Raw genomic sequence first — 25700 nt, 5'->3', positions numbered from 1 at the left:
AGGAGCTTGGCCTCTATCTATCGTGTGCAAAACGCTTCTTAAGTCACTTTTCCCTCAGTACTCTGATGTCATGCATAAAAACGTAGTAAGTTTAGGAAGGGGCTACTAGAGGTGACGGGGAACAACACATCTGGTTCATTATTTACACACACGCGCACGCACCGTATATTTACGAGTACAAGTATAAAGTACAAGTACAAAAACTTATACTGGCAATCATTCAGAGCGTCTCATGACGTCGCTGCGGCCCTGAGAAACACTACACCAAAACGTATGCCAACTTTGTTTTGTCCCATACTAATTTTCCATGTTTTCTGGTGATACGAATTTCGGATGATACGAATATTTTTGGTAACCCCACAAGATTCGTATCACCGAGGTTTTACTGTAGAACAGTATCACAGAACTGATTATTGAATCAATATACGGAGCAAAGGCAGCAATTGTGATGCAGGTATCAGTTCCCTAAGAACAAACTTAAATAGTGGTAGCGGGAACCTAGGTTCAAACATTGCACAAAACAACAATGGCAATGGTTTAAATCAGGTGATTATTTAAGTGGGCAAAGCCTAAATTTAGGCCCGAGCTAAACAAATAATGGCATTTTAGCGCATGCTCATACCTTTAACAGAAGCTTAACACAGCTTCCGTTAAAAACAGCTCGCAGCTTAAAAACAGGTCCATAGTTAACCCTTTGACACGCTATGTACACAATTTTGTACACCACTTGTTTTTGCTATTTGTCTCCACTAGGTGCTAACAAAGAGCAAGATAGATTCAGTTTCGGATGAATTGAACCTCCTGCATAGTAAATTTGTGCTCACTTAACTCATTTTGCAGTGCACTGTTGTATATGGTCACTTTGCTGAAGGCACTACCATATTCGATGAGTAGTTCGACATGCCGCTTCCCGTGACCGATGGCAAAAGTATAATTTTGCATTGTTCAACATGGACATAACCGAAAATGAATTTGCACTATATTTCTAGCCTGAGATTCCATTCTATTTATGCAGAAACTTAGCATGAATGGCTTCAAAATAAATAGATATTAAACTACAAAGTAATTAGGAATGATTACCATAACACACATAAATTAACGTGTTACGACATTATTTTTGTTGCAATATATTATCGAGTGCCTTGAAGGAACATTATATCGACTTGACGCATTTACAGACATTTCTTCATAGGTGGCGTCGGAAATGTTTAAGCGAGCACGGGTATGGCGACAACCTCGCTAGCGCCCCTTGCGGATGACGTCAGGTGAATACCTCCTAATACCTCCTAGGTCAAGTAATAAAAATAGTTTCGTTCATGTGCATTCGAACATGAATGGAAACCATAGCCTATATTTATGTTTGGACACCTTAATCATGTATTCTGCATGAATTACGCAGTCACGTACTGCTGAAAATTGTCGCACATGACACCCGTGATGCAACGCAACACATTATCTTTTGTTAATTTTTTAGGGTTCTCGAATACAGAGTGCAATGCAACGAAATTAACTCACCTTCAAAAATGACAGAAGTTTGTGGTTTACATAAAATCCGTAAATCCGAAGAAATGTAATCGCACATCAAGGTGGCCGCGTCCATCTCTCCAGCACAGAAGAAAGGAAGTTGCGATAGCGCTCCGCACGCAAGACGAGGAGTGCATTCCTCCGCAGGGAATCGTGTGGGACTAGGCCTAACAGTCAGACAGCGCAACAGCCGCTCCACAGGAACACACTTGCATTCGGGCCCACAAGTTGTACATGTAACGAAGTACAGCTTTTTCACAGCTGCGTTCATGGTCTCTATGAACCACGGCACATACACGAAATAAAGCAAAGCAAGCCATGACCGACGCGCGCGACCGCACATGCTAAATCGAAGAACTTAACTGACAATGCAGAAGCAGAAGCAGCTGCGCGGATGGATACACAATCAGAGCTAAAGAGCTCGTGAGGAATTAGGTTAGAAGGTTATCGCTGCCATGTAAATTACGTAAAGCTTCCTGGTTAACGAACTTGGAAGCCTTCATGATTGCTGGCGCAATGTGAACGCCACACGCCTTTATCCTTTTGCGCGTTACCTTATTTATCGCAATGAGAGATGGCGTGCGCAGGCACGAGCTCAAATTTCAATTCGTGGTAGTTCATGCATGCCCAATGCATGCATTGAACAAATGATGCGCGATCTGCTGCTTGGCGAGAAAAGGGGTCTTTAAAAATCCGCCTCATAGCGGGATTTCAAGTTCTGATTATATCCTTGTTGAAGTTGATTTCTTCAATCCGTATTGCTGACGGCTAATATTATATATTCGTAAACAACACAAATTATCAAGAAGAACACGCCTGTTAATATCTTTGAAAGTAGGTCTTATAGCAGGATTTTTTGTCTTGGTTAAATTCGTCGTGAAGTTGACTTCTTTAGTCTGGTTTGCTGACGGTTTAGGCTATATATCCCTGAATAAAAGATTATTTCTATGTTGTGCTAGCTGGGATACTCGATATTTATGCATCATATTTATTCTAAATAATCACGCAAGCTTCCTTTGCAGGTAACGTATTGTTACATAGGAAACATAGTGAGACCGTGTGCACGGAATTCACAAGAGCAAGCTTGTCCGAGTTTTTTGCTTTCTGTAACGACTGAATGCGAAATTTATGTCTATGTCTATGTCTCTGTCTATGTCTATGTCTATAAGATGAACTTGAAAACTATCCCACCCAGCGCCCAAACACTTCATCGTCTTCCTACTTCCAGTGGTATAGTCTCTTCGGTGTATGTTGGCCGTACCTAATAATATCAGCTGAAGAGAAGCCCGAAGATGATCGTCAATCATCGACCGGTCACATATGAGACCAAAGCAGGAGCGAACAAACTACAGTGACAGGAAACGTATAAAGTTCCTTGGGTGCCAGCCACATGAAATAGAGATCCCATTTGAAAGCGAAGCTTAAACCAGCAATTTATCATAAAATAATCTCAAAAATGTCATCTTCCGTACATCAACTCTGTGTTGTGAAATAACTGCAAATATCATAATAATAATAGATGAAAGACAAAGCCCATAGCCACTTCTGCAGCTACGCCTCCTTGAGTAACGTGCCGCATGCATTGCAAAGTTTTGCTAGAATACGCTTACGTCCCTCTAAAATATACACTCCGTTTACAGGCTACACAGGATGTACAGCAAAGTTACTGTTGATTGCAGAAACGCTAATGTCGCAGTGATGGACAATAGCGGCATTGTAAAACGAAAACGCGGAAAATATGAATACGCTTCGCAATAATAAATCCCTAGGCTAATTATCTGCTGCTTTCCGTAGCGCTTTCGCGATCTCCATGGCTTACAAGCTATAGATGTTTATAGGACATCCTAGTCAAAATCTTGGTCTCAAGACTTCTTATCCGCAGAACATCAGCCTTCGTCTTATAAGCGTATAGCATGCAAAATGTCGCTGACGTTACGTTATGATTCGTTCCGTTTCTGTAGTGATAAATAGCTTTCTTAACGGTGAACCATGAAGGCACACTCGTACACAACGCTCACCTCAATTAGTTTCGCTCAAACTTAATGTCAGTCTTGCCTAATGTCCACAAGCGACATGTCACCGGTCTGCGATATCGTGTATAAATCTCTGGCGTAAATTCACTGTCGCATAATAACAGGTACTTTGACGAATATGCATGACGTATCAGATTAGTCTGTGGACATTCCTAATACGTTCGCAAGGTCACAAGAATTCGCCGCTACTAGTAGCAAAAAAATCACCGGGTCCCTTATGCGTCTGTGACGATGGTAAACATCACAGGGTGACGTCATTGCATGATGATGGTTGTTTTCATCACTCGTATCTTTTCGCTGTTTCTTTTTCGTCACTCGACGGTCACTTTTCGTGGGTAATGAGGTATCGAAGGCTTTCGCCTTAATAAGAAAACCTTAACAGAAGGTAACTACGCTAAGATCGTAGTACTCTTGCCGACAGTAGACGGTAAATCGTGGACGAGCAACCAAGACATGCGAAGACGGTTGTAGTACATGGAAAATTGGTGCAGTACTTCAGAACAGTACGAGTCAAAATATATAGGTAGTTCACGTAGTACGTGGTACGCCAGATGGGTGATCGGTGATTTATGAAATTGACCTGATCGGCGCTAATGAAACTGAAACGCCGTCCAGGTCGACAGGCGGTCTTTTTTTTGGATGGCGCCTTGGGATCTGGATATTTGTAGACAAACGGTAAAAGCTCCCGGCGTTGCCCAAATGAGGGCCGAGAATAATTGAGAAGCTTCCTTGAGAGCAATCGTTGTCACCGCCACTTGGTACAAGAGTGTTCGCAACACAAACATGAGACCTCGATAGAGACTTGCAACGATCAACCTGAAACGTACCTTAAAGTACAGGAACGACGTGCAACCTCGTTTCCCTCGGCTCGCCTAAACACAAGAAGTACTTCCATACTCAAGAAATGCATTCGCCGCATAAAACCCAAACATTTTTTTACTTCACAAATTCGCTTTGGTGCCTGCGTGCGAAGACATCTGTGTCGGGCTGTACTGGCCCAAAATTTCTGAACCTGTGGCCGACGATTCCCTGTTAGATCATTTATTCACAATTGCTCGAATTTATACTGCCATTGAGAAGACACCAGCGCAAAGCAATCGCGGTTTCTTGGCACGTAAAGCTATTATTAGCAGCGCCAAGCGTGTGGAATGCCAATTTTCTTGCGTAACCTTTGGCCACCAGCGTGTTTGCATGACAGCCACGAACACGTTGCTACTAGAAGCTACTAGAAGCAGATAGAGCATTTTCCGTTTCTTTATTCAATAAACGGGCTCATTGTTCCAACGCTTCAAGAAAACCCTCGGCCTTCATAGGCGAGAGGAAGCCAAGGCGGGTGGAAACAGCCGGCGAAGTATATATCCCGCCATGCTCGTCTGGACCACTGTAGCGATGCACTTGGACGCGCGCTTGTGCCATTTATACCGTATCTCATTGGTTCGGAACCAGTAACTATGGGTCTATGTGTACTAATCCAAATTAACAGATAACTGCCATTCGTACAGAGCTCAACACGCTTGTCTAGAACGCAGGAGCGGCGCCTTCCCGACTGCATTAACGACGTCTACCCAGAACGCGTGGTTTGATGTAGGCAAAATTTACGCGTGCGCTGCCACCAATGATGCGTAACTAGATGTGGACTATCTTGAACCAGGCGTAGTCGGTATAGACGTCGCCACTGCGGTCAGGAACGTGTAACCCGAGCGTTATGAGCTCTTCACTCCTCGCGATGCAATAGGCCTTGGCTCATCGCCTTGCACCTTCACATAACCGTGTAAACAGCAACTTGTCTAGCGTCAGCATTCACTAAAATACAAACTGAAAGCCCCTTTTCGCATCGCATGTGCGTACCGCAACCGTTGCTTTAGGCGCACATGGGGCAGCACTACTAGCAATCTCTCATCGGTTTGACTGCTTTAAAAATAAGGGTCCTTCTCGAACCAGTGACCTCTACTCTAGATAATAATAATATCTGGGATTTAACGTCCCAAAACCACGATAGGATTATGAGAGACGCCGTAGTGGAGGGCTCCGGAAATTTCGACCACCTGGGGTTCTTTAACGTGCACCTAAATCTAAGTACACGGGCCTCAGACATTTTCGCCTCCATCGAAAATGCAGCCACCGCGGCCGGAATTCGATCCCGCGACCTTCGGGTCGCGGGATGTCGCAGACTTGCGTAGCTGCGGACAGTGACGTAAGCGAACACGCTGGCGGTGGTCCATCCATCCTCCGCACTTAAATCTTCATTGACGTTGTCCGTGAATGCAAGGCGTTTGCTCCGGCTAGCTCGTTTACCAATATTTAGGTATGTAGAAATGCAGTGTCATTATGTCAAAACGTATCGTTGTGTAATAGCCAAAAATACACTAAGTGACATACTGCAGCACTCTTGACATGTGGAATATTTTTTGTAATGTAACCTGATTTCTTTTCACTGTAAATTCTTTTCTTATTAGCCGACGAGCGTTAACGCTTAATTCTTTTTATTATTGCGACTTCACGTGCGCAATTTGTGTTTCAATTTTGTTTAATGACAAGAAGGAAAAAATTTCGCCGCCTGAACTGCTTATATGGCTTTCTGTGAACACATTCACAGAGCACGCGCCTGTCTTTGGGCACGAAGTGGCACAGTCATTTGTTTTTAATAAGCGCTTACGGTTGCTGTTCCTAATTACTGAAGCGATGGACCATGTCAATATTAGCCCTCTTGTACCATATGCATAACTTATGCTAATCTGTTTAGACCCCTAAAACTTTTTTTATACATTGAAAATGTAAAAATAGCCTGTGAAGCAGCACTCTTCATAAGCGAGTTTTCATTAACAGACAGTCCAGACACCTAGTTACAATTTAACTAATTAGTATACCTCGAAGTTACTATACTCAAGACTTCGCTGTTGCGCAAATATTCTCTGCGTGGTTAGAAAAAAATATGAGCAAGGTTCTTTTTTCTTTAATTTTTCTTGATGTAGAAGTGTGTTTGGGCATTACGTGTTAAGAGATGTGGAGGTGACAGAGAGATCAAGGGTATTTTTGATGACACGGGCTGCTATGCATGTGAGGGTCCCCTGCGTTACTGGCGCCCCAAAAAACGCGACGTTTCCGCTGGTCGTATCATCATTCGAACGCTGGGGTAGGAGTGATAGTGAAGGGGCACAGAGGATCCTCGCAGGCTCCACTCGATTCCGTCGGCGAAGCTCTCGTGGGGTCCGTTCAAGTTGAGGCCGTTCAAGTTGGACGAGTGGCAGCTGTTGTACCACCAGGCGCCCCGGAAAGTGGCCGCGCAGTTCTGGGGCCACAGGTCGTTGTCGCGGTCGAACGTGGAGAAGTTCTGTCCGTTCGATATCTCCAGGGAGTCCCAACCTGCGAGGGCAATGGTGACAGGGATCAGCTTTTTGGTTCGTATGTCCACTTTCAGACATTGACGGGCCCCGCCTTCGTTATTCGTATCTCCACCATCACGATCAGCTGCAGCATTTACTCGTACGAACAATTTTAACGTAGAAACCTCTTTTTGTTAATAGGGACCCACAAGAAGAAGACCAAGCCAAAAGTTTGAGAGAACACAACTTCAAGTAAACCCAGAAAAATGGACTTCAGGATAATCTTCATTCCCTTAGACCTCACTGTACACTATGTTATGATTCCTCGATTTTGTTTCATTTTATTTTTCAGTTTTCTTCCTTAGCCTATATGCATGTGTTCGCGCCCTTTTACATGGTATATTACGTTCTATGTTGCTATCTAAATTCATGTCGCCAGGATTGGAAGCCTTGATGTAAGTTGACCAGTCGAGGTAGTTTTTAGGGAGCTGAAGGCTTTTGTGAGACGACTGCAGAAAACGCACAACAATACGCGCGAATTTTTTTTTTTAATGCAGCTTGCGCTGTCTTGATAAATGCTGGATAGCGCGGATGTAAGGCAGGACAGGGGCAGAACACTGGCACAGGACAAGCGCTAAGCGCTTATCCTGCAGCGTAACTTTTCTGTATGCTGATTTAATTGTCGCGAAGTAAACGCTGATTTCATTCCTTGCATTTGGAACATTGCCGTAAGGAGCTTCCAGGATCACTCTCCGTGTATGTAAGGTGCAGTTCTTCATCGTGGCCCCGCACCAAACATATATTCATTTCTCATCGAGTCTTCTCGTACCCGTTCCCCAACATTGAGCCCATAGCCGAAATTTTGTGATTAAGTTTGGCTTCCTCCCAGCTTTCCTCTTAATTTATGCGTCTCACCCCTGCGCATAAAACTTGCTGTGCGAGGTAGATTGCGCATACAGCTGCACACTTTACCTCGCACAGCAATGTCTTTTTGCCTTTTTGCCTTTTTGTGAACTCTAAAAGCACACAATGCCGCGCTAACGCACTGGAATTCTCCGCTAAACTCCAATGGTCGCGCACAGAACCTTGATTCATTGCTACAGCTACAACTGCCATCCAGGATTTCTTGACGTAACGCTACAATGCTGTGCCGGCTGTGATTCGGTGCAGCGTTTACCAGCTCATTCAGCTATCGCACGTGCGGCAGATTCCTACATGCGCGATGACTACAACTCTGTAGAGACTATTGATCGTCTCTTGTCCCGCTGTTTCCAATTTGAACAACATCACCGGACTCTCCAATGTGCCTTTAGGACACTTGATGATCGGCCTTTTACTGAAGGAAAGATCTTGGGAGAAGGGCCTCACAGCACATCGGGCCAGAAAGCTACACGAGCCCTCCTGCAGTACTTGAAGGCAACAGAATTGAGCGACCGCCTGTGAAACCCTGTCAGGTGTATGTGTGTGTCGTGAAATGTGCATCTCCTTCTCTCTCTTTTTTACTCTCTTATTCCCCTCCCCATGTGTAGCGTAGCAAACTGGACGTAGTCTAGCTTGCCGCCTTACCTTTTCTATATTCATTCTCTCTCTCTCTCTCTAAAAGAGAACGAATGGTCTCGCTTTACACGGTGCCACTATTGCCAGTTCAACTTCCACCACGCATGCGTTTTTATTCAAACTGTAGCGATGTCATCAGAGCTCATTACAGCGCAACAATAAAAATTTGTCAAATAGCGGTGGAAAGCTGTTCACCAGCAGGAAATATGGCAAATCTTAGTGTCGTTGTTTGTTTCGTTTCCCTCACCTTCTGGTCCCGAGAACCGTCCTAGATGTAGCCTGTAGAGGTCGTTTTCGGGATCCACCCGGATGCTCTCGTAGTCGACCGACGCACTGTCATCCGTGTTGTTGCTGAGTACCACTCGAAGAACCATGGTCTGGTCGCCCGACGTCAGCGCATTCAGCGCGTTGTTGCCTGCAACAGCCAAAGGATCATAACAATAATAACTGTAGGGGTTTCACGTCCCAAAACCACGATATGTATATGAGGGACGCCGTAGTGGACGGCTCCGGAAATTTTGACCACCTGGGGTTCTTCAACGTGGACCTGAATCGAAGCACACGGGCCTCAAGCATTCTTTCCTCCAGCGAAAAAGCGGCCACCGCGGCCAGGATTCGACCCCGCGACCTTCCAGTCAGCAGTCGAGCACCGTGACCACTAGACCAACCGTGGCGGTTAACAACAAAAAGAGGCGGTGTGAATATAGAATTGCTTAGCCATATATATAAAGGCGCGGCAACAGTGCCCACACTCTGCAAAATGCAGTTGTCAAGAAAACGAAGCTAAGTTATAGTTTGCTGTTCTCATGTGCGATTTCTATTTTTTGTTCCTGATATAAAATTCCCGCATTTCTGCTCTGAGAATGGCCAAAAGGAGTTATTTGCCAGCTGCTATGTAAAAATTTTACAAAGGCGGCTTCATTCCACAGAATTTTGCAGAGCACCGAAACTCATCTAGGCATTCGCTTCACATGCGAGGCATTTCTTGCTGACCTATGGTCTTATCTGCTCACCTTAAGCGTTAATATCAGCCTGACATCGGCTCCCGTTTATAGTCACGACTACACACACATTTTTCAACGCAATATCGCTCATACGCCGCCTAAAAATTTATTGATCAGAGGCGTGCAGTGGAGGGAAGGGGGTTCACTGACCTCCCCCCGCAAAATCTTTCTTTCACGGGAAGTTCTTCATAAAAATATCTCGTGTGATTCTAAAAAGACAGGGCGTGCAAACGCAGACACAAGAAAGAAGTCGGGACACCACAAACGCCGGCGTTTGTGGTGTCCTGACTTCTTTTTTGTGTCCGTGTTTGCACGCCCTGTCTTTTTAGAATGAATACTTACCAACTAGCCCAGCTCTCTGTTATTCTAAATCTCGTGTGAGTCGCGTCTTACTGATTGGCAACCACTAATAAGTCGTATTTGAAAGTACGAGATCAAAAGGTGCCACATGGAACGCCGATTATGTGAGATATTGGTGTTAAACAGCATGGAAATTATTATCGTCAAAGCTAATTTTACGCTAACGCACTCATGAGTTGACTCACCCTGGCTCACTCAGACTCAGATCGAGCCGTGAGTCTGAGTCTGAGTGAGTCCAAGTGAGCAATATTTCGGTGAGCCTGAGTCCGCGGTTGAGAAAAAGTTTAGCGAGTCTGAGTCCGAGTGAGTCCAGCTAAGGAAAATTTTTGGTGAGTCTGGGTCAGAGTGAGCCCTAAAAGCAAAATATATTTCTTGAGTAGTCTGAGTGAGCTGCACTTTTTTCGCTGACCTATGGACAAATCCGAGGTGGTACAACAATGGTGCTCAAAAGGTTCCCTAATTTAATCTAAGTTAGATAATGGTCCCTAAACAACCCTTATCTATACATTTTTACTATTAAACGCGGTCTCACTTAGAAAGTACAGTCTGTTGTCGCAACAATATGACATCTTTTCGTCATGTGACGGGAAAGTACGGGTTAATTACACAACGACTACATTCGTGACGCCACTGAATCGATTCCCGCAAAGGTAAAAAGTGCAGATTTCGAAAGTAGATTTGGATTGACGTACGTAGAAACATAGTACCTAATTGTACATTAAGCTGACATGAAACTGATTTTGTTACAATGCATAAAAACAAACTTATAAGTCTTCAGTTCAGTACCAGGGGTCGAATACAGAAAACTTCTTCGTAAGTGCGTTTTCCCATTGGTCATCCGGCTTCGCTAATGTCCTGCATCGTGATCGCTCTTACTAAAGTTTTTAGCGTAAGATGTTTTTGTGAATATGGGTCCTGATGCTTTTTTTTTTCTGCACGTCTAGACCAATATTCCGCGTAATCGCTTCAAACGACGTGTTCCGGTCGGCGTGTCCCACATGCCGTACCTCCCTGTGGTCTCTGAATGTTTACTGCGGAGCAGGGGCGTAGCCATAAATTCTTTTCGGGGGGGGGGGGGGGGGGGGGTTTCGTGCGTGCGTTTGTATGTGTGCGTGTATATATACGCAAGCAAAACTGAAAAATTTCGGGGGGGTTTGAACCCCTCCCCCCTGGCTACGCCCCTGCTGCGGAGCTGTTATGCTTTTCGTTATGCCGTTACGCGTTCGTTCGCATAAACTATCTCCATCGTGAATGGCCTCTACCTTCTAGCTCGTGCAACGCAATAACTCGGCCCGGCGCGCGGTCTCTTCGTCCTCTTCTGCATCTTTTGCTTCGCTCCCCGAACACGTGCGCCCGGCGCGCGCTCTCCCGCTGCGCTGATTTGTCCGGCGTAGGATGCAATAACTTGAACGGGCGTGAGAACGATAAGAAAGAGAAAAAGAAAGAGAGAAAGAGAGAAGAAAAAAAGATAGAAAGAAAGAGAGAGACAGTGATAGAGAAAAAGAAATGGAAGAAAGAGGAAAGAGAAATACAAAGAAATATAAAGAAACAGACGAAAAGGAGATAGGAAAAACGGAGAGCAAGGCAGAAAGAGAAAGAAAGACAGAAAGAAATGGAGAGAGAGAAAGAGATAGAAAGAAAGGAAGCGAGAAACAGAGAGAGAGAGAGAGAAAGGGAAGAAAGGGAAAAAATAAGAAAGAGCTAGAAAGATATAGAAATAAATAGACTGAGAGAGGCAGAAAGAAATAGAAAGAAACAGCGACAATAAAGAGATAGAAAAAAGGGAGAGGAATGGAGTGGAGAAAGAAAGAGAGAGAAAAATAAAGAGAAACAAGGAAGGCCGCCCAGCTCCACTGCTCCTTCAGGCTCGGCACCAACAGTGCGAAGGTGCCTTAATTTTTTATTTCAGCTCCTGCGAACATAGTCCAAATGTGACAGCTTCACTGATTGCTCTACATGCTGGATCACGCGCCATATGACTTCAGTTCAAAGCTCCGAGTGAAAGAGGAGAACAGCTGTTCCTGTTGTTTTGTAATCTATATGTCGAAGCCGACAAGTAAACAACAGTCCCACGTATTTGATTTAACCCGGCAGAAATTATCGAGCCCTCACTGTTAGTGCTGTTGAAGCCAATTGATATCTTGGTAAAGATTTAAATTTTCGAGAAACAGTGTACGGAATGTAGGGTGGCAGCTAAACGCGCGCTGGCGTCTTCCTTAAAATTATAGCCTCGTGTCCACCGTCTTGGCGTAGTAGAATGAAACGCGCCTACGACCTTTCGATTACAGTTTTTGCTCTTTTGTACCGAATAGCTTTTCTCGCGATAGTCGTTCCAGCAATCTGCTGCCGCAGCTCCGTCGCAGTCGCTCGCCACTAGTCGTATAGAAGCGGTGAACGGTGAATGGATTCGCAGTGAATCGTGAGCTCCTGCTCTGCCAAGTAGAAGATATTGCGCCGCTAGAAAAATTAATTTCCATTTCGTTAACTCACCAATCCAGTATTCCTCAGACGGATCACCGAAGCCCCGAGCGTATTCGGTCCAGTTGCGGTAAAAGTGGTACACTCTGTTGCCGAACTGGCCTCGCCTCTGGATAACCTGAAAATAAAAATACACACCAGAATTTTAACACGAAAGTGTTTTATGTCGGGGTCCACAAGACTTGAGTGACGTATTTCCGTCGCGGATATGACGTTGATATAATGACGTTAACGAATGAGAAAGAAAAAGAACTACAAGAAAAAAGCTCCGCCGCCGGGAATCCAACCTACGACCTCTTGGCCCTCGACGGTAAGCGCCCGGTGCTCTACCCACAAGGCTACCGAGTCACATGCAAGACACTTAACAAACGCGCCTTATATCTCTCACACATTATCTCTCGCACGGTGCTTCTTTGTTGGCGGGGCAAGGTGGGGCGAGACGATGCCGCCGTCTGTGAACGGTGAAGGGAAGTAGTGCGTCACCACACTTACTAGCGCCGATAGGGAACGATTCAGTGACGACGCAGATAAAGACATGGCCTACGGCGCGCAATCTCCGAGGCAATGTTTAAAGCGTTTCGATGCCAGCGAGGAACACTAGCCGCGCTAGCATCCGCGCTAGTCACCCGTAACTGCGTCCGCGCTAGTCGCCCTGGACGCAACTGCGTTCTTTGCCTTTCGCTTCGCGTTATCATGTGACGGCTCGTTGTCGGAGTAGTGCAACTTCCACATGCACCAAAGGTGTTTGTCCGCCGCCGAGTGCTTCGAGTGCGATAGCACCGACTAATAACACTGCTGCAGTAAGCGCCGCAGAAACGCAACGATGTCGACGGTCGAATGTCGTGCCTTGGCGGAGCGAGTCAGAGGCCAGCGGGACGTGCAACGCCTGCAAGCGTTTGCGGCTCAAGCTGCGAACATCTGCCTCCCGTGTTGCTGAAGCGCAATGTGGCAGACTACGCATGAGCACAGGCGTAGGTTACCCTATTACTCGGGATTGCACAGCGTGCCGTTTCTCTCCTTAATTGACGGCGCCTTGAAGTACCAGTGTTTACAAATGTGCTTGTTGATGTCCTCTTTACGCGGGATTCCCGATACGCTGTGTCCAGGTATATGCTAACAACTTCAGCCACCACAACAGTTAATTCATGATCATGCATGGGCGTTCGTCACGATGGAGATGTGCCACTATAGGCGTCAACGTGGGTGCATCCACGTCAAACGGGGCTCTATAGCTGCCAAGCACCAACAGACATTGCACAAGCTCTCATGTACCACTACAAAATAAGCACTACTTCTGTGAAGACCCGTTTCACGTTCCTGTCATACCGATTCCTATGACGGAGGGATCAGCCATATTTTTTAAACTGGCTGGACTCTATGCAGTATCATAAGCTTTAAAGGGGAACTAGCGCAAAAACTTTGTCCCGGCGTTATTTTCTCATTTTGCTTTTTTTCTGCAATATGTTGCTGGGGACTGTTAGTCTTAACATGGCACATCGCTTGCTGCAGCGCGCCACATATCACTAATTACACTCTTTTTATTACCAAACGGTCTCATTTTCGGTTCGGGAGGGTTTCGAGAACAACAAGCCGCCGGATGAACACAGCATGCAACGTGGTAAGCAACCTCTACCACGTGACAACACAGAACTGTGACGCGCTTCCGCGCTGCCTGCATCGTATGCTCGCGTTCTTTTGCCTGTCGTACATGCTGCCCGATGCCGTCGTCGCTGTCATTATAATCGTCGCGACCATTTTCTTGAGGCTTGCACACGTTTGATGCTGGCACGGACTCGCGAGCAGCAGCCGAGTGGTAGTTTTTTGGTGCAAGCGCGTCAAAAGGGCAGTGGCCTTATGACTATGGCGTCATCATTACTAGCTGCGCTAGCTCGGAGCTCGGCTGCAGTGGTGACGTCTCGGAAGTTGGGGGTCACCTTCTGGTCACCTTAGATTATGGCAATGTCGCGAGGTACGGCGGATAGCGCTGGAGTGCGCTTAAATTTCAATATTCATAGAACTTACCTTACAAGTTATATTCGCTGTTGATATTTGGTAGATGATATACGCATGTTCACGGGAATGGATCCCACCGGCTATCTCAGCAGCAACATTTTGTGTCAGGGACCCTTCAAAGCATGCTGCTGTCGCACATTGAATCTGGGTGTACACTTCTTTCCCAATAACGCGGAGGGGGTCATCGTTCCACGGCATTGAGGACGTTTGGAAATCCTTGGGGACATAAGGAAGATGCGGGGAGATTACCTAAGGAAATACCACAAGGATAACTTGGTGGGTATCACCATCGTTTAAAAGGAGGTTTACGTACTAGAAAACCTGCGCTTTTGTATATATACAGAGACTAATAGTCTTGCAAACTTCGTGATATCTACAGATATCAGGCTAAGCGGCTCCAAATGCGCTCCTCAAATGAAACAAGATAGCGGTACAGTCTGCGACTTTGACACCAGCAACTTATTTTGTGACATCACGATCAAGAGTCACCGACAATAATGAATGACAGGCCATTGCCCTTGCTATAGGCACTAACTCTACCCTTATTCCGGCCTTTAGTAAAGCACTTTCATTTTGCTCACCCTGATCTATGCTCTTATCCTTTTTCCATTTAGATGGCAGTAGTTTCGATTATGCGATCGAAAAGTCTGCCGAGAGAAATATGTTACTTCACGAACAAAAGCAAATGCATTTGTCCAATCGTGGCTCCAAGAACATTACTCATTCTTCGACGACTGCTAAATAAAGTTATCTTCTTTTTCTCTATCCCTCTCTCTCTCTTTGTCTCGACGACTGTTCGTCGCCCCAAGACTTCTGTCGGATGCACATAAGTGTGTGTGTGCATGCATGAGCATGTGTGCTTCATCGCAGCAGCGGCAGTATTTATTTACTGATGTGTTTATTTATACCTCAAAGGTAACAATCACAAGAGGGCTGAGGTCACCTCTCCAGCTTTAATAAAAAAATATCAATCTGTGGCTCCGAAAGCAGAATATTCAGGCATACACGACAAAGCAAGATTTTAATAATAATAATAATAATAATAATAATAATAATAATAATAATAATAATAATAATAATAATAATAATAATAATAATAATAATAATAATAATAATGATGATGATGATAATAATAATAATAATAATAATAATAATAATAATAATAATAATAATAATAATAATATCTGGTGTTTAACGTCCCAAAACCACGATATGATTATGAGGGACGCCCGTTGTGGAGTGCTCCGGAAATTTCGACCACCTGGGGTTCTTTAACGTGCACCTAAATCTAGGTACACGGGCCTCAAATATTTTCGCCTCCACCAAAACAAGATTTTTATACTCACAGCGTTACGGAAGAAAGACATAAAACCGAAAACAACATCCATGCTTACACGTGCTTATGCATCAGGGAGCGAACGAGACCGTTTCGAGGAAACAAATTACGGAGCAGCGAACACATGGGATTTCCCAAACTGCCTGCTACCGCGTAGCATGCTGGGTCACTCACAGTCCATCCACCGCCGTCAGTGTCCATGTCGCAGTAGACGCTCTGTCCTGAAGGTCCAGCACCCTTGTGGAACACGGTATACACTCCGCTTGACCGCTGTCCGGCACCAAGAAGGTCGGTGCAGTGCCGAGGAAGAATAGTGGCTGCACAGAAAGCGATCACAAAGAAAATAAAAAATAATAACAGGGCCGTTCTCATTCACATAAACTACCCGAATCACCATACCATCTAAACAATTCGTGGGAAAAAGTATGCCGCCTCAGGTGCGGTGAAGACAGAGTGAGACGCCAGAAATAAGCTCGTTAAAACCGTCAACCGTCATTTTGTTGTCTCACTAGCGATCATCGAAAAGCGACGTAGGAAAATTTCATAATGACCTCACAGGCGAAATCTTCTACTGTCTAATAAACAAGACAGAAGAGCTCGGTAGCTTCACAATTGAAATGGTTCTTTTAGTTAGGAATTCACACTGTTACCGGAGCCGAAATTTAAGCGACTTGTAAAAGTAGCAGTGTATTGTTTTTCTACTGGAGTAAAATAAGTACAACAAAAGGAGGTAAATACGCTGTCTTTTACAGGTACAGTAAATTTCTGAATATGCAGTTAAAGTGAGGCATCACTTTCGCAAGAGCACGCTTAAATGCCTAACGCTGACCGCCCGTACTCACCATTTTACATTTTCTATTTTGCTCGCAGTAAGCTAGTTCATTCATTACAATTTCCATGTAACTATTGTTTTCAGTTGTTGCCGTCTATCTTGATATTGTTCTAGCGGTGGACTTCCGGCTATTCAGTATCTTTGCTTGCGTTTGAGCATGAGAATAATCGCCACCAACTCTTATCTAATAAGGTCATATTTGAACATTTCTTCCCACGAAGCATTGTTGGCTGCGTCACATATCATATTAACAGATGCATCAAAATGCGTTTTTAACAGCAATGTTGACGCATTGCCGTGCAGCGTTCCCTCCTTTCTTTAAAGCATTTTCGTCACTCATCTCATCGTAGCCATTCTTCTCTCGCACACGTCTCGACTATATTGACAGCCACCGACAAGTACCCGCAAGCGAGAAACAATTCAAGGAACAATGGTAACGTTCAGGCTGGTGCACGAGTATAACTTAAGCCCACCCTAGAGTACCTGCGCCATAGCGCAGTAACATCAATCATTATCAAGTCAAATGATGCGAGTGACACGTGTCGTTCAGGTTAGGAAGCAGGTCAAGCCGAGCACGCCAGCAGGGCGCACGGCCATCGTATTAATGCAGAGTGTTCTCACTTTACAGGGATTGCTTTTATTCAAGAAAATAAGTGTTCAAAACGAGATTACAAACCACCGAAACGGAAAGATGTGTTAGCTAATACTGAAGTGGTAGCGCAGTGTCAGACGACAGAGAGTCACTTCTGGTCCTCGAATAACTAAAGATCGTCGGTGACAGAAACAAGCAGGTTACTCTTGAGGTTGGCCAGTATCTCGGTCAGCTCGCGTGCCCGCTGTTCGGCTTGCTCGATGGACGGCCGGACGTCGCTCACTCCCCGGGCAGCCGCCACCGCTGCCATGGCAACCGCGTATAGAATGGCGATGCCGACGAGCATGGTCAGCCGCCTGCGGAGTTGCCCGGCAGCCATGTTGTCTCTGGAAGTTAGATAAGAGGAAGAGCATCGTTGCTTTCATTGAAGTGCCGCGATTTTCTTTGCCATCGCACTTCTTCAGCACCTTATTCAACGATTCTGGCTTAGTCTATTCGATGTTTTCAGGAAACATAAGAAGTTAATTCCCTCTGAGTGCCGCAGTTTTTTTAACGTACGTAGTCTTCAGTGCAGGCTTTGTCAACTACAGCAAACAGTTAACAACAATGGTGAAGTTACTCTCGCCTTTTATATGCATTCACATGTTTTATATTTCATGATATTTTTGTGAAAGCAGCGACCCGTTCAGGGTATGGCACTCTGGTTAGCTGCTAAGACCGAACGCTAATTCGAAACACGAATGCTCGACACCTGTTGATCCCTACAGAACGGTCCTTCCTTCTCCTCACAGAGATGGAACCGACAGAGGGAGTTGTCCCGTCTAGAGGCATCATGGGACATCGATAGTTCGAGAATACCAAAAGTGTTGCGAAGACTCGTAACTACCTAATTTGCACCTTTAGTACATTTAACTGCATCGAGAAAATGCGTGATGCGCTCTGACTTTCGAGACAAACGACCTCCAATCATTCAAGGCTTCCACGAAGGCTAATCGTTGTTCCACAATGACTGCCTTTGAAACACGAAACCAGGGCAAGGACACAAAGAGCCACGAAGTTCTAATTCCCAATACGTAAATTATCATTTATTAAGCTATAACAACAGGTTAATGCACAGCGATAAAACAAGCCAATAAAAAAGGCAATCTAGACCATGGTCACTAGAGTTTGCACAAGATAGCACGTCGTTTGGTTGAATACATGAAGCTTTATAATCAGACATGCAAAAAACGCAACGTCCATGCAGCGCAAACATTGCCACGCTACATGCACGTTGTGTTCCTCCATGTCTGATTATCGAGCTTCAATTCTGCAAGTCTAGTAATCAAAAGATGTGAAGTTTTAGCGCCTGTTCAATACGGTACTCTGGCGGTCCCAGAGATGCGCTATCGCCAGCCTTTTCGATGGCTCTGGCCACAAGCGGCCCATACACAAAACATCTCTTTCGTAACTGCATTTCCCTATTGGTCAGCCGGCTTCGCTAAAGATATGTCCCACATCGTGATTGGTTGAAATGTTGTCTTACGAAAATATTTAGCGTAAGACGTTTTTGTGAATGCGGGTCCACGCCGATGCTTCCCTAAGTAGGAAAAATCATCGCTGTAATTAGACAACGCTTAACTCATCTGCATCATTCATTGGTTCATAATGTGTGTATGCTTGACTGTGTACGAACAGGTAGTGGGCAGGAACGTTACATGAAGTGCACGTGAAAACGAGATTCATCCCAACAGCAGCAATGCGAACGTGATAACCTTGGCGCTGCCACACCGATCCTAAGGCGGAACATGGCGATGCGTCCACTTGGCTTTTGCTTCTTTTTTTTCCTACCTTAACTGACGGCGCACGGCACGTGTCTAAAGCATAAACGCTTATCAAAGACCTGCAGTCCAAACACTTCACTGAACAACTCGAGACAAAAGAGACATCCTGAAATACCGAAGAGGCTGGATATCTAAACATCTTAAGCTGAAAGAAACGTTCAGAGCAGATTTCAGTTTCCTTGTAAAAGTCTCTTGCCTGAAGTCAGCGCACGAACTTTTGTGGAACACATTAAAAAAATCATTTTCACATAGCATAAAAAACAATTGTTAGCCTTATAAAAGAACACCGTGTGAGTTCAAAAACAAAAAATTAAGGAATTTCAGTTTCATAGCTGAGAGTGCAGGAAAACACGCAGTCAACAAAGATTTGTAACAAAATAATATCGTCTAATTTATCCTTTCAGTGACCGCTGCTTATAAATTATCTATGTTTGAAAATACGAGGCACCAATGCATGAAAAAGAAATTAAGGCAGCTTCGCGCTAAAGGTGCCAAGTCTGAAGGAAGAGCGGAGCTGGGTGGCCTTCTTTGTTCCTCTTCAGTTTTCTCTTTCCTCCTTCCTGTTTTTATTTTGCTTTTTCTCTCATCTCTCTGTTTGTTCTATGTCTTTTGTCTCTGTTTAATTCTATTTTCTTCTTCCTCTGCTCCTTTCTTTTTATCTCTTTCTTTGCTATCTTAGTCTCACTCGTCTTTTGTTTATCGCTTGCTTCCTCTTTCTTTCTATCTTTTTTATCTCTCTTTCTTTCTCTTGCTGCATTTCTTTCTGCCAATATTTATCTTTCTCATTCTTTATATGCTATGCTTTCCTCTGCCCTCCCCCTGTTCACCGTCACTACCCTTGCTATACGATACTATACAAGGCTATGTTATGCTCCGTCAGCATTCCTGGATAGCCGAGTGGTTAAGACGGTCGCCTTCGGATCGGGGGTATGCGGGTACGAATCCCGCTGCCTCATCAGGAATTTTTTTTTTCTGCAAGATTTTCGCTTTCTTTATATCGTTCTTTCTGTCTCTCTGCTTGTTTCTTTCTTTCTTTCTTTCTTTCTTTCTTTCTTTCTTTCTTTCTTTCTTTCTTTCTTTCTTTCTGTACTCGTTCGCTCCTCTCACCCATCAGGGTAATTACAGGCCACGCCGGAAAATCGGCGCACGTGTTGTGGGGGCGAAGCAGAAGATGAACAAGATGGAGAAGGGAGCGGGTGCCTATTCATGATAATGATAGTTTCTGTTCGCACTACCCCGCGTAACGAAAAGCTTTAAGAGGCCCCGGGCGCGGCCACGGTGGTCTAGTGGTTATGGCGATCGACTGCTGACCCGAGTACGGCGTCCCTCATAATCATGTCCTGGTTTTGGGACGTTAAACCCCAGCTGTTATTTTTTTTTCGAAAGTCTGCCCTTAGGCATAATATTTATTCAGAAATACACATATAAATTTGCTTCGTGTATGAAGTCCAGTAACGATTAGTGGACCCAGCTGTTATTATTAAAGGTTTTAAGAGCTCCCCTCTTAATATGCAGGAGTGACTTTCGGAACGATCACGGCAACGTTCTACATTCACAAGTATGCTTATATATGCCGTATCTTCTCTACACTAAGACAAGTTGCTCCCTCGACAGTCTCAATGTAGCAGCGTGGTCTTTTCTGTTTTTAGGGTAATAACTCGTCTCTACCATTTACTCTGCACGGCCATTTTTAACGTCCCGAAACAACGTAACCGACATCCGCGGAGAACACAGAAACTGTTTCAAGTCCCTCAAGTCCATTCTGCGATAATCAAATCTCGGTACGCCTTCCACTGAAGCGCAGTCGCCGCAGCCGGTAAGTTGCAAACAGGCGTTCAGCCGCTGAACGCAACGACGCCACTCTCCTCAATTCACAATATTCATTAAAGCCTAAATACACATACTCGAAACGATCAGTTATGACTGTTCTAAAACGTAATATGCAGCGTGATTCAATGTTGGACAACTCTACCGAGACAAAATTTTCGTCAATTTTCGACACCTCTGAAGGGCTTAGGGCACTTCTTTACATATAAAAGAGCTAAGTCGCCGAACTGCTCGTTGGTGTTGTGTCGTCGAGGTAGAAAAACATGGTATCTATTCCTCTTCCAATGGACAGTTGAACTTCAAAAATGTTACAAATAAGTCCTGGTCGCTGGTTTAGTAGCGATGACTTCGGGACAGCAGAAAGTTTCCACGACGCCGTCCGGCTTACAAATGTTACACGACGAACTATCTCGCTTGCTAATGAAATTCAGAAATGACTCGCCTGAATGCCTAAAGGGAAACAATGAATCGGTTTAGATTGATAAATTGTACTTTGAGGACTATAATGTGGTTACTTTCACCATGATAGGTACGTTAATAAGAGAGAAATTGAAGTTCAAGGTTTCATCTTAAAATCTCGCGCCAAAATCTCCACGTGTGACGTCAAGGATTTCAAAGTGTATTTATCGTATTTTGGCGCCATTGGCTCAACAAAATTTCCTCAAACTTGGTATGTTAACTCTATGGCCCTCTCAGAGGACAGTGTACTTCATTTTTACCGTTTAGGAGCTACGTAGGCCCTAGTAGGCGCCGTCAAAATATGTGACGTCACGGCGAATGGTGCGGAAACTTCAAAGTGGCGTCACCACCCACATTTTCTTTTTGCGCGATTTCTCGCTTACTAAGCGTCTTCTCGCAGCGAGCGTGGTGTTTTAGGTATCGTGAAAGAGTAGTTTACTAATACGAGAAAAATCGTTTTGCTTTTTAGTGTCCCTTTAACGAACACACCTTTCTTCGCGGGCCTTATACGTGCGAGATATGTATAATATTTAAATGTACCCGCACGACTGAAAATTTCAGAACTTATTATTGATGAAAGTTGTACCTCATTTCTTGCTTCCATTGGTGCCTCTGCTTTTGCCTTTATTTCTCCGACCACGTTTATTAGTTTGTTTCTAGTAATAAATTATAGAGTTCGCACTATATTATTTAAAACGTGATATATCAATGAAACATCTTTTTGGAGAAATCTTCACCTACATATTTCTTTTTTATTTGCAATGACAAAGCGACCTCCACCACCACCAAACCTTCGGCTGAAAAGTAAGAGCTCGCGGTACGCCATTCCAGTAACTATATTACAGCAGTTCTTGTGTGGACTACTCTGTCACCATGTGCTGTGTACGCGTACAAGAATAAGGTCTCGTTTTTGCTTATGTCAGTACGTCGCCAAAACTTCCGTGCACTGATTTTTTTTTATGCGTAAATGTTTTCAGTCTTGGTTCAAAGCAATAAACACATCAGCAGAAATAGGAGGGAAACGTATTTATCGGCTTTTTTTACCAGCCGGTTTAGAAAGCTGATAACTACGAAAAGAGATGGATGGCACTAATTACACAAGTATGTGCCGAACGCACCAACGCTCGACAATATACGCGAATCGGTTGACTACTCACTGTTTTCACTGACTGCTTTAGAGGAAGGGGGATTTCCCCTTTAATATATATGGAAACTGTGAGAAGCAGAAGAGGAACAATACACACAAAGACACAGTGATTGGCTTCTGTATAGACAACCTGAATATCCTTCTCTTGAGCTAAGGTGGTTTACAGTGATGAGGCGAAGTCGTTGGTTGTAAGCACAGCATGGGACGTAAATAAAAAAAAATAGTTTTGGGGTTTACCGAGCCAAAACCGCTATATAATTATGAGGCACGCCTTAAAGGAGTACTCCAGTTTTACTCCACCTGGGGTATGTTAACGCGCACGTAAATCTAAGTGTGCGGACTTTACTGCATCTCGGCTCCAATGAACTGCGGCCTCCGTAGTCGGGAATCGAGCCCACGCCCTCATGTTTGGCAAAGCAGCACAGCCGCAAAGCCAGCACGCCGGGTATTCAACATTTTCACTATTAGCTAGAGTGGGCTGCTTTGTGCGTGGGTTCAGTGCTATTGAGTCTATACAATGGAGATTCCTGAGAAAGCGACAACGCATTAGACAGGTTAATACACTTATTTCGACGTTGAATATGTCCACAACAATTGTAATATATCACTGGCGTGACATCGGCACCTCCTCCGTCTAATTAAACGAACGGTAGCGGTATGTTAAATGTAATTGCGTTGCTATTTATAAGTTGGCTGTCACAAGCGGGGCTGTCATTTGAAATTTTAAAAGATATGATAAAATAAGTGTACCATTTTCCTAGAGAGAGATTTTACAAAATGATCTTCGATATATAGCGTTCGTGGACATTTTCAGGGATGCCGAATTTACTAAAAAGGAAAAGCAGAGACTAATGCGTATCACGCCTTTGAAAAACCACGCAGACATTTTAAGAAATGTTCCAAGCCGAACACAAATGCACACGTAATATCGTACTTGTAAAGAAACAACGACAGTGAGGATAACTACACAAATAATTGTACATACAATCATAAGGCCCTCGAATGCTTAAAATTTACCATTTTAAATATTTTCCGGTACAACATAGCTCTCAGCGAACAATGACCTATGTATGAGTGCGAGTATTAATGAGGAGCTTGCAGTTACCTATCAGTTCTTCCTTTGCGAGTAATAGTCGAATTGGTGCTGTAATTTCATATTTAGTATGACTTCCGGAAAAAGCGGGTCTATTAACTAATTGCTTGGAAGTGGGCTGCGATGTACACGCGTTACCCTAAGATTATTCATTAGTGAACGACGAGCCCCTTTGTTGAAAATAATTCATCGAATGGCAACGTATTTATTTGGGAAGTCTCTTCCGAACCTGTTCTATAGCATGCGCATCAGTATAATCAACAAAGTGGCAGCCTTTAATTTTGATCACTTGCATGATCAATAAAGAGTTATTTTAAGAGTATCAAGAGTTTATGAGTAAGCTTTAAGAGTGTAGAAAAGAAGAGCTTCTCGACTTAAATTGCATGCGCTCGTCGTGCTCTTTCTTCTGCCGCCGTTAGTCTCATGCTGCTCAAAGCAGATGTTCCTACCTTTCTCAAAACCTAATGAGTGACTATTTAAACTTGGCTCTAATTTTTTTTTAATACGACGTGTCGCGAAGGTCAGACTCATTCCAAAAACAATGCTACTTTCCAGATATTACGAATTCTCGTCGCCTTCGTAATGTAATTTATAATAATTTATGTGATTTTACGTGCGAAAACCACGATATGATTATGAGGCCCGCCGTAGAGGAAGGCTCCGGAAATTTCGGCCATCTGGTCTTCTTTAATGTGCACTGACATCGCACAGTGCATGGGCCTTTTCGCCTCCAGCAGCAGGGATCGAACCCATGACCTTCGGGGCAGCAGCTGAGCACCTTAATCACTGTGCCACCGCGACGGACTGTCTTCATAATGTTCGTTATTATCTTAGCACCGAACACGTCACACGCCGTATAGCCATAATATCATTCTATACAGCTTTGATTCGCAATACGCAAAGTGTGAACTCGAGCGCAAAATACGAAAAGGACACCTACGATCCTTAGGGTGTTGGTACCACGCTGTGTGTTCCGGCTCCGATGTCTTCGACCACCGTGTTCCGCCGGAGTCCGGAGTTTCTGTGGAGCATGCGAATTCAGCGTGGCCCCGTTTTAAAAGCTCACGGCGGTGACGTCGAGCGATATACATCGTCTCGTCCGGCTAACCACGTGCGTGCGTTGCGGTATGAACACCTTCTCTCCTCTTCACGTAGCCGCTGAAATTTGCGAACGCCCGTAACTATACACCGAAACAAACCATAAATGCCCCTCTATACTGCACTTTTCTATTTGCGTGCAGTAAACGCCGGTGGCCGCTGCAGGCTCCCATTTCAAAGGCGCCGCTCCAGTTTCCTCCGCGAGGAGGAAAGTACTGCGCAGCAGTAGCCGAACTCATAAAGCGTGTAAGCAGTGGCTGCCCCCCCTGGGAGCAGATTCGCTAGGTATAATACTCGTATGCAAAGCACCGGCTGCGAACTCGTTGAAGGGAGCCTCTCGATTGCCTGATAAATGCGGGACGAATAGCAACACCGAGATAAGGCTGTCTTCGCCAGCCGGCGCGCTGATACAGTGTTAGGTACACGCGGATGAAGCAAGAAAAAAAAAACAGATTTTTATCTAAGCACCTTAATACGGTGTACGTCTGATCGCTACCGGCGGTGGTCGCGAGGCGGCGAGGCGAGAGATGCCCTCCGCCGAGATCCCGACGAAATTTACGGGTGTAGTATGGCGTTTCTGACGCGGTCCCACACATCTTGTAGGTTGTTAGCCGCTTAACAGCTTTTTTTGATTATCTCGTTTTTCTTTTTATAAGGCGTCAAGGATATTACACGCATCCAGGCATGCATCCAGGCACGGCTACACCCCGTGCTCCAACTTTTTCTCAAGGTCAGCTTTCTCTTGCCACCGGTCAAAAGTTAGGTAGCAACAAAAAAAGATAATGCGAGACGCGCGCTGAGGCCCGCGGGGGCAAGGTACTGCTAACCAACTTTCTCTCTTTTCTTGTTTTTTTTTGTATTTCGACCCTCGAATTCCTTTCTTTCCACGCGTTACTGCATGGATGCTTGACTCTTTAGAACGGTGCAGCGCGGCGGATGCTACTGCCGGAGACAACCAAAGCGAAGTCCGAATTTGTCTCGAGCAATACTTCTACTAGTTTCAGTCGCAGGCGCTTTTGGTTTCTTACACCTCGCTATCCGGAGTGAGCTTCTGAATAAGCGCATGACAGTAACACATACCGCTGTATAACTTGTAGACTGATTCGTTTCGACGATTCACGATTGGCTGAAGGTGCATCGAATCACCGACAATACTGCACACTTTTTAGTGGTAATATTGTACTAATTTTAGTTAACTCGT

The 25700-nt window shown here is 44.7% G+C and overlaps 1 protein-coding gene across 1 annotated transcript; it reads right to left on the bottom strand.

Moving 5' to 3' along the window:
- Positions 1–6608: 6608 nt before the first annotated feature.
- On the bottom strand, positions 6609–24481 carry LOC119390584 (techylectin-5A). The gene is made up of 6 exons (XM_037658179.2): positions 24342–24481; positions 17257–17438; positions 15803–15945; positions 12292–12397; positions 8685–8852; positions 6609–6920 (listed from the first exon to the last, which is right to left on the bottom strand). Exons 2-6 carry the CDS (start codon positions 17429–17431, stop codon positions 6631–6633), a joined length of 882 nt encoding a protein of 293 aa, XP_037514107.1. The 5' UTR covers positions 17432–17438; positions 24342–24481; the 3' UTR covers positions 6609–6630.
- Positions 24482–25700: the final 1219 nt, after the last annotated feature.

The sequence above is a fragment of the Rhipicephalus sanguineus genome, chromosome 4 (assembly GCF_013339695.2).
Source record: "Rhipicephalus sanguineus isolate Rsan-2018 chromosome 4, BIME_Rsan_1.4, whole genome shotgun sequence".
In the NCBI taxonomy this organism is placed as follows: Eukaryota; Metazoa; Arthropoda; class Arachnida; order Ixodida; family Ixodidae; genus Rhipicephalus; species Rhipicephalus sanguineus.
Note: the sequence above shows the minus strand (reverse complement) of the source record. Positions and strands in the feature narration are given on the sequence as shown.

Coding starts and splice junctions, on each gene's coding strand:
- LOC119390584 (XM_037658179.2), bottom strand. CDS start 17,431: ATGGCTGCCGGGCAACTCCGCAGGCGGCTGACCATGCTCGTCGGCATC. Junction 8,853..12,291: donor GTCTGAGGAATACTGGATTG/GTGAGTTAACGA, acceptor TGGCTGTTGCAG/GCAACAACGCGCTGAATGCG. Junction 6,921..8,684: donor ACGGTTCTCGGGACCAGAAG/GTGAGGGAAACG, acceptor TTGCCCTCGCAG/GTTGGGACTCCCTGGAGATA.